The sequence below is a fragment of the Leptopilina heterotoma genome, unplaced genomic scaffold, assembly GCF_015476425.1.
Source record: "Leptopilina heterotoma isolate Lh14 unplaced genomic scaffold, ASM1547642v1 Lhet_123, whole genome shotgun sequence".
Taxonomy (NCBI): domain Eukaryota; kingdom Metazoa; phylum Arthropoda; class Insecta; order Hymenoptera; family Figitidae; genus Leptopilina; species Leptopilina heterotoma.
In genome coordinates, this window is record NW_025110842.1 from 5,008,885 (window position 1) to 5,018,508 (window position 9,624).

At 21.9% G+C, this 9,624-nt stretch overlaps 1 protein-coding gene across 1 annotated transcript; it reads left to right on the plus strand.

Moving 5' to 3' along the window:
* The first annotated feature begins 1,699 nt into the window (after window positions 1–1,699).
* Window positions 1,700–4,249, plus strand: LOC122512549 (flexible cuticle protein 12-like). Its single transcript, XM_043628448.1, has 2 exons — window positions 1,700–1,834; window positions 3,848–4,249. Exons 1-2 carry the CDS (start codon window positions 1,826–1,828, stop codon window positions 4,157–4,159), a joined length of 321 nt encoding a protein of 106 aa, XP_043484383.1. The 5' UTR covers window positions 1,700–1,825; the 3' UTR covers window positions 4,160–4,249.
* The last annotated feature ends 5,375 nt before the right edge of the window (window positions 4,250–9,624 follow it).

Sequence of the window (9,624 nt, forward strand, 5' to 3'; positions counted from 1 at the left end):
TTGGAGAAATTTAATTATTTTTAATAAAGTTTAAATAAAATTCAAATAAAATAAAATTTTCTAAAGAATTCCATTATTTTGAAAAAATTTTAATAATTCAATTATTTTTCTAAAATTATATTTTTCGGCGAAATTCAATTATATTTAACATAATTGAATTCTACAGAAATTCAATTGTTTTCATAAAGATTAAAATTTTTTACATGAATTCAATTATTTAATAATTTTTTTAGAAAATTCGTAGCAAGAATTCAATTATTTTTACAAATCATATAATTGTCGGGTAAAAATTCAATTACTTTTAATAACATTTAAATAAAATAAAATTCTCTAAAGAAATTAAATTATTTTGAAAAAATTTTAATAATTTTTCAAAATAATTCAATTATTTTTCTAAACCCATATTTTTTGTCGAAATTCAATTATATTTAACATAATTTAATTTTACAGGAATTCAATTATTTTCATAAAGATTAAAATTTTTTACATGAATTCAATTATTTATCAATTTTTTAGAAAATTCGTAGCAAGAATTCAATTATTTTTATAAAGTTTTAATAATTTTTCAAAATAATTCAATTTTTTTTCTAAAATCATATTTTTTGGAGAAGTTCAATTATTTTCATAAATATTAAAATTTTTTACATGAATTCAATTATTTAACATTTTTTTTTTTTAGAAAATTCGTAGCAAGAATTCAAGTAGGTATTTTTATAAATAATATATTTCTCATGTAAAAATTTAATTATTTTTGATAAAATTTAAATAAAATTCAAGTAAAATTTTCTAAACAATTCAATTATTTTTTTAAAATGATATTTAAACTTTTACTTAGAAATTTTTTTTCATGAATTAAATTTTTAGAAATAAGCAACTATTTTATGAATTACTTAGTTTTTTATTTAAATATTAATAATAAAAATAAAAATAAAAATAAAAATAAAAATAATAATAATAATAATAATAATAATATATTAATTTTTTATTTCGCTACTTATTTATTTATTATAATATAATATAACAGAAGAAAATAGACCAAACAAATAAATGTAAAAATCATTTCTTTTTCTTTTTATAATTAATATTTTTTATTTTGTAAATAGAAATTTTTTATTCTCACAAAAAAATTATTGTAAATATTTATCAAAATGTAATAAAATATAAAAAAAGAAAATATAATTAATTATAAATATAAATAAATAAATGAAAAAATAAATGAAAAAATAAATGAAAAAATAAATAAATAAATGAATTAATAAAGGAATAAATAAATTAAGTAATTAATAAATAAATAAAATAAATATAATAAAAAGTGTAATATTTCCGCAAAAAATATTGAATTCGAACCAGAAAAATTTCCCATCATAAATAATTTTATTATTAAAAAAAAAAGAGCAAGTTTCGAATTAAAAAAAGGGCCTCTATTGTCATTTTAATATTGTTTTAATGAAAATGAGTGTAAATGAGAGTATTGCAGAAGGTCGAATAATTGATGAAGGTGAGTGGGTGGGAGGGGGGAGGGAGGGAGATGGGAATTATTGTATATGTGAGCCTGAGGAAGACTCGTAAATCTTTAAAAAAGGTGAAAGGTGAGAAATGAGAAAGAATAAACCCGAAAGATATTGGTCAGTGAAATTTTTTTTTCTCTCTTTTCTTTTCTTTCTTACTACATTTATTTCTTTTTTTATTTTTTTGGCAGTAGGAGAAGCGAGGACCGGACTATAAAATAAGGTTCGATTCAGACTCGACACATCAGTCACTTCTTCTCTCTCCTTAAGAGAATTCATCCCAAAAAAAAAATAAAATTCGCGCACTATAATCAAAAATGAAAATGGTATGTATTCTCTTTATAGGAAAAAAATTAGTGTTTTTTTTTCTTCAAAAAAATTAGAGTGAAATTTTTTTTCAACAAAAAAATAAAAGTGAATTATTTTTTTTTCTTAGAAAAAAATTTTTTTTTAAATTTTTAAGTGTTTCGTTATTTTCGTGTAAAAAAATGTTTATTAATTTATTCTTTTTTCGTTTAATTAATAAATAGTGCAAAAATAGTGAAAAAATTTTTCCCCAGTGCCTTTGAATAAAATCGCAAAAAGTGAAATTATTTTTTTTATTTGTTAAAAAAAAATCAGAAGTGATTGTGAAAAATTTGCAAAAAAAGGATTATTATTTTTTTATTCCAGTAAAATTATATTTAACATTAAAAAAAAGAGTGAAAAACATTTTCAAATTTATTGTAAAGCTTAATTAATTATTTTAAATATTCTTTTAAATAATTCAGTTATTTATTTTATCATATTTTAATTTTTATAATTATCTCCTGTTTGACAAGTTAATAATTATTCTTTATTACAAAGAATTTACTAATTAATAAAAAAAAATTTTGTTTAACATTATTTTAATTATTTATAATTATTATTATTTATATTTCTCTATTATTATTTTATTTTTATGGATTATTTTTATTTTTTTTATTTCTATTTATTATTTTTTAATTTTTATTACTTTCCCTTATATTTTAAATAATAAAATATATTTTAATTGACTTTTTCATTTATTTTCAATTTCAATTCATTTATAATTTACAAATAAATAAATTGTCTAAAGTAGTTCAATAAATTTCCAAATTTAATTTTTTCAATCTTTAAAATTAAATTTAAATTTAAACAATGTAACAAAAAATTTCTGATTCTATAAAAAAAAAAATTTTTTTTCAATTTTATAAATTTTTGTGTCTCAAATAATTAGATTTTTTATATTAAATTCTAAATTTAAAATTTATTAGAATTTAAATTAATTTCAATTAAATTTTTAAAAAATGATAAATTGATAATTTCTAAATTTGTGGAACGAAATTGAAAAATTATTATTATTATATTAATTATTATTATTAACTGTAAATCAATAATTTTTTTATTTAATTAATATTAACGGGATTAAAAATAAAAGAAAATAATAATATTGTTAATAATATTTAATCATACTTAATTTACTTAATAATAATAAATAATAATAATAATTATAATAAATAATAATAAAAATAAATAATAATAATAAAATAAATAATAATAAACAGAATATAATAATTATTATATTTTATATTCTTATTATATTTTATTATTTTTATTGTTATTTGTTTCTTTATTAAAAAACAGTTTTGTTTCAATGAAAAATTTTCTTTTGTTGGTTCGCATAATACAAAGTTTCAAAATTTTCGCTTTATTCGTTAAATTTTTTTTTCTTTAAACACCCGTGTGAATAGAGCTTAAGAATAACAAATTTTTTACTTCGAGAAAGTAAATTCAAACTTCCCAACCCTGACAGTTGTGAATAAAGCCTTACATTACAGTGTGTAGTGGCCTTAAATTTTAAGTAGAGTTCACACTCCTGAAAATATATTTTTTTTAAACTTGTCTTTCCTTTGTTTTCTCAACAAAATTATTCACCAACTAATATTTATATTTATTTAGTCACAAAAATAGCATTTTTTCTTTACTTCAACTGAATTTAAATTGAATTAAATTTATTAAATTAAATTGAAATTGAATTAAAATTAAGTTAAATTTAATTTATTTATTAAACTAAATTGAAATTGAATTCAATTTTAGTTAAATTTAATTTATTCATTAAATAGAATTGAAATTGAATTCAATTTTAGTTAAATTTAATTTATTCATGAAATAGAATTGAAATTGAATTAAAATTAAGCTAAATTTAATTTATTTAGTAAATTAAATTTTAGTAAAATTTAATTTAATTTTTATTATTATTTATTATTATTATTTATTTAGTAATTTATTAATTAAGAATAAGAATTGAATTGAAATAAAAATGTCTTTTTCAATTCCAGATCTTTGTCTTTGCCGCCATCTTGGCACTTGCAGCAGCAGCGCCACAAGGCCAACGTCAACAGGACGTTGTTGTTGTCAAGGAATTATTACACAACAATATTGGACTTGAAGGCTATCAATATAATTACGAGCTTTCAGATGGACAACAAAGAGAGGAATCCGCAGAATTAAGGAACGCTGGAACTGAGAATGAAGCAATTGTCGTGAGAGGATTTTACTCCTGGGTTGATGCTAATGGACAACAACACAGAATTGATTACACCGCTGACGAAAATGGCTTCCATCCCGTTGGCTCAGATATTCCCGTTTAAATACTCCCCCCCCCCCACTCCCTTGCCCCACCACCACCGATTTTGTGATTCCTAATAAAAGATCTTTTTTATTTTCATAAAAAAAACAAATCATGTCTTTTTATTCAAATCCATCTATAAAATTTAAATATTTTTTGAGTATTTAATTTTATAACCTTAAAAATTAATTTTTTTGCATTTTAATTTTATAACCTTAGAAATTAATTTTGGAAATAATTAATTACTAATTAACAATAATAAATTATTAACAATTAATTAATAACTACCAATAATAAATTAATAATTAATTGATAATTAACAATAAATAACTATTAACTAATTAATAATAAAATAATGGATGTCATTAATTAATAATTAACAATAATAAATTGTTATTAATTAATTAATAATTAACAATAATTATTATTAATAATTAATTGATAATGAAATAATTTATCAATAATAAGATAATAATTATTATTAAAATAATTCAGGTACTTCTGGATAGTTTTTTACTATTGTGACATTTATTTAATATATTCACAACGTTAAAAATAAATAATAATTTTAATAAACGTTAAAAATAATAATTAATAAACAAAAGATTTTTAAATTATAATATTTATAAATTATAAATATTAATAATATTAATTAAAAAATACTTTTCTTATTAGAATAATAATAAAATTCGTTGCTTTTTAGAAAATAAAAATTATTTTTCAACACTTAAAGTAAAAACACATTTCTTAATTTTAATTTCGTAAGTAAAAATTTACGATTTAGAAATTCGCGCATTCATTAGCAGCGTAGATAATTTTGTCTTTTCTTGTTTCCAAAGAACAACTTTACAAACGAAAATACATGGGGAAAAACAAACTAAATCGCAAAAAGAAAATGTGGAATTACCTTAAATTATTTCCGAGGAAACCTAAAAAATGTGAACTTGCCTTTAGGCTCCATTTATTCATGATTAAAAATCGCGCCAAAAGTCACCGCAACGTGTGACTCGTGGTCGCGGTCGCAAAAAAAATTACGAATCCTCAAAATTTTCGGTTAACAATAAATATTTTTAAACATAATTAACTAAAAAAATTGTATGAAAAATAAAATCATAAGTAGATATTAAATAAAATTACTTAAATTCCACTCACCAATATTGTAGAAAAAACCTCGGCGGAACGTTGCTGAAAAATGCCTTCCTTAGGGGGAGGGGGGGGTGTCAATTCATAGATTATTCCAAATCATATCTTTTTCCTGTCATCCAATCACCAAAACTGACAAAAATATTACCTCGTTAAGTATTTGTTTCTTGATGAGAAATTTACACCTTGCGCGCATGAATGATATTTTACTGATTTGTTTCGGAAAAAAAAACCACGCAAACACGAATTATTTGTATATTTTTAACACTCCCGACAATACGATCAAATAATTACGCAGTAAAAAAATACTTGTTAATCGACAATAGAACGCACGAATTTTAAGGATAAAATATAATTTCGAGCACTCCCGGAAACGCGCACTTGACACAAAATTTTGAGGTTAGAATCGACAAAAAGAATATTACGAACAAAATTCTTACGAAATTATCTGGAAAAAATGAAATACGACACGGAAATAAATAGTGGACTTGATAAAGAAACGTTAAATATGTGAATATTGAGAGTAGAAATAATTGCAATGGAAATTAAATGCAAGTTTTTATTTTTAATAAAAAAGCTCACTGCTGATTGCTGCTTGTATGACGCACTGCTGCCAACTGTCGCTATTGCAGGGTTGGGTGCGCAAGTGCGTAATAATTCGGCAATGCAGGGTTGAAAACGTTACTACTTTATATGCAGGGATGGGTGCGTAAAATATCTCGTCTTTTTGTAAGCAGGGTTGGGAAGGTAACGTACACTATATTAAAAATAAAATAAATAAATAATAAATATAATATATTTGATACCCAACCTTGCATAAACACACGTTAATTATTTATTATTTTTCTTATTATTATTAATCATACGATTATCATTATTTTTATTTTTGTTATTACTATTATTATTCTTTTCATTATTATATTTCCTTTTTTCTTGAAAATAAAATTAATTACAATAAAAAATAGTAAAAACTATATTTTTTTCAGTTCCAAAAACATAAAAAAAAAGTTGAAAATAAAATAAAACAACTTCAGAGTAGAAGAGCAGAGAATAATAATAAAAAATATTTTCGAGTAAAATTATCATAATAGAATTGAAAGATAAACAAAAATAGTTGTTATAATAATATTGAAGGCGAATATTTTGCCCTGGCAACAAAATTAAATGACGTTACTCTAAATTGTAATCATTTCCATGAGAATATTATTTTTCACTCCGTTAAACAAGATTTTTACGAGAAATTAATAAAAAAAGGAAATTTTGACAAGAGACTTGACGCTTTGTCAGTTTTTGATTTAAGCGTCCAAGATTTTGTGGATAGGGAAAAAATCTCAGTTACCGACTGCGGAAAGTAATAATTTTTTTTTTCAACTAAATAACAAAATTGTGAAAATAAAAAAATTATGGAAAAATTGCACCAAAAAGAAAATTAATTTTAAAAAAACAATTTTTTTCAGTGCTCAAAAAAATACAATTAAATTATTGGAATTTCATCAGAGTAGCAAAAAATCAAAGAATCTATTCACAAAAAAGGAAAATCAATTTGTTTTTAATTTCCAACATTTTTTGAATACAGAGGAAATTATTGACGCTTATTCAACAATAAAATCAAATTACAGGTGAGAATTGTTATCGAATTTATTAATAAAAAACGTATTTTTTTATGAAAGAAGATTTCTACTTTATCAGTCAATAATTATTAATAAAAAACGCATTTTTATTAAAGAAGATTTCTACTTTATCAGTCAATAATTTTATGAAAGAAGATTTCTACTTTATCAGTCAATAATACTCAATCGTTTCTACCCACGTTAAATTATTATTTTATTTAATAATTTTTAATCAATATTAAAAATTTGCTTACTAATTTCATTTATTATTCTAAGAAAAACAGAATATTTTTTATTTTTAATTATCAGGGTGCAATCGAGAAAATTAAATAAAAAGAAACTTATTACCGCTCTGTCGGTAACAACGAATTCGGAAGATAAAAATTCGAATTCAATTGAAGTGGAGTCGGTAAAGGAATCTACCGAAGATGTTAAATCTGGCTATTTTGCCAGACAGGTATTGAAAAATTAAATAAACAGCGATTGAATAAATAAATAAATAATTAATGATAATAATAATAATAATAATAATAATAATAATAAATAATAATAATAATAATTATAAAATTGGAAGACTTACCATCGGTCGGTAATTTTCAGTAGGTTGATAACCTCCGAAAAATCCTACTTTACCGACTGACGCTATATCAGAATTTGCTTATAATTACTTAATATGTAATTTATTATTAATAATAATAAAATTAATAATCAATAAATTATAATTTATAATAATAAAATTTATTTTCAAAAAATAAGACAAGCAGTCATGAGAGATCGCCGAAAATTGGTCGAAATCAACAAATAAAGAGAATTTCCGCCACTAAGAATTTTGTCTACGATTTCGAAAATCCACTAAATTTGATAAATGTCGAAAAGAAAAATCCAAATTTAGAAGCCACGGCAAAAACTGTCAGTATGTAACTAATTTTATTTAATTCTTCAGAAAATTTTGTTAATTTTGTCCTTTTTTAAATTACTCCACAATTTATTAATTTTTTTAGTAAAAGTTTTGTCGACTGTCGATATAGTAGGTAACTTTACATTTTTAGTTAAAGACTCTTATAAATAATACTCTTAAAAATAAAATTTTTGTAAATAATATTTTTATAAATAAAACTTTTTATAAATAATATTTTTATAAATAAAACTTTTTATAAATAATATTTTTATAAATAAAACTTTTTATATATAATATTTTTATAAATAAATCTTTTTATAAATATTTTTATAAATTAAACTTTTTATAAATATTAATAATAATAAATAATAATATTTTATAAAGTATTTTTGTAAATAAAAAAAAAATTATTTCACACAGATTCGAAGGTGAATCAAAAAGGAAAATTATCAACTCTTCCCTCTGTTTTCCAGCAGACGAATTCAAAGAATGATGCAAAAAAGAGAAATCTCAATTATCGACCACCGATTAATCAATTACCATCAATATCGAACAATTTTAATATAAATTCACGAAATAAATTAAAATTAAGTTCGATAAATAGAAAAATTGGTAAAATGTGTTTTAAATTTCGCGCGCAAATTTCCATTTATTCAAAAACTGCCTTACCGACAGTACATATAAAATGTTAAAATTTCTTAAATTAAGGGCATTCGGGAGAAAATAGCAGGTTTCGTAAAGTCCTTCTCATTTGAAAGGAAAAAAACTTTTTTGAATCGGAAATTTTTGAAAATAGCAGAGAAAGGTGTAACGACTGTGGCTCTTCTCGATATTTTGCATAATTTTTCTAAATACCTACCGAAAAAATGTTTTAAATATAAATTCGTAAATGTAGATTGAAATCGAGTGAGATAAACAGAAAAATTAGTAAAATTTGTTTCAAATTTCGCATTTCAATTTCTGCTTTCAAAAACTACTTTACCGACAGTGCATAAAATGTTAATTTCAATTGAAAGATTAAGAAAAAAATTCTTTTTAAGGGGGGGGGGGATTTTTTTCCGGATGCTCTTAAAATTAAAAAAATCAAATGGTAAAAATGGTAAATAGTTTCAAATTTAGCGCGCAATTTTCCTTAAAATCTACTTTACCGACAAGTACATAGAGTGGAAACTAACCTTGATTTTTTTTCTCCCTCTCCTTTCTCGCAGATGAAAAATCTATAAAGCCATCGTCCACAATGAAATACGAGTCAAATTGGCAAAAAATACGTCAACAGGGAAATCTCCCCAAAAATATTGAGCCAATTAATCAGAAAAATGACAAAATGAAAAATATTCACGAAAATTTCGAAAAATTGAAATTAACGGAAACTTTACCCAACGATAAAAATAGTAAAAAACCCAATTTTCAAAATCTTTTGAAAAAAAATTCAAAAACAGAACAAACTTATCGTATACCAAAAATTACCGACACTACAGAAAAAAGTTATTTAAAAAAAAATTTCCAACTCGATGGTAAAAAATCCCAAAGCACTGAGGATGAATATTTTGCTAAATTTGCCCAAAAAATGGAGAATTTAAAAGAAGAGTCGAAAAATGAAAAAAGCTCCTCACTAAATAAGGAGGAAATCAATGATTTATTTAGAGAAATTAATATTTTCGAAACTGGTTTTAGGGAAATGGGGAAAAAAAATTTGCCGACTGTCGATAAGGAAGTACAATCTTCAAATCGACTGAGTTTTGAGGAGAAGGAAAAAATTGTGAGGAAACTTTTACCAAATGAATTGCATGTCGATGGAAATAATGATGGGAATTTTTCGAAGGAAATAAAAAAGAA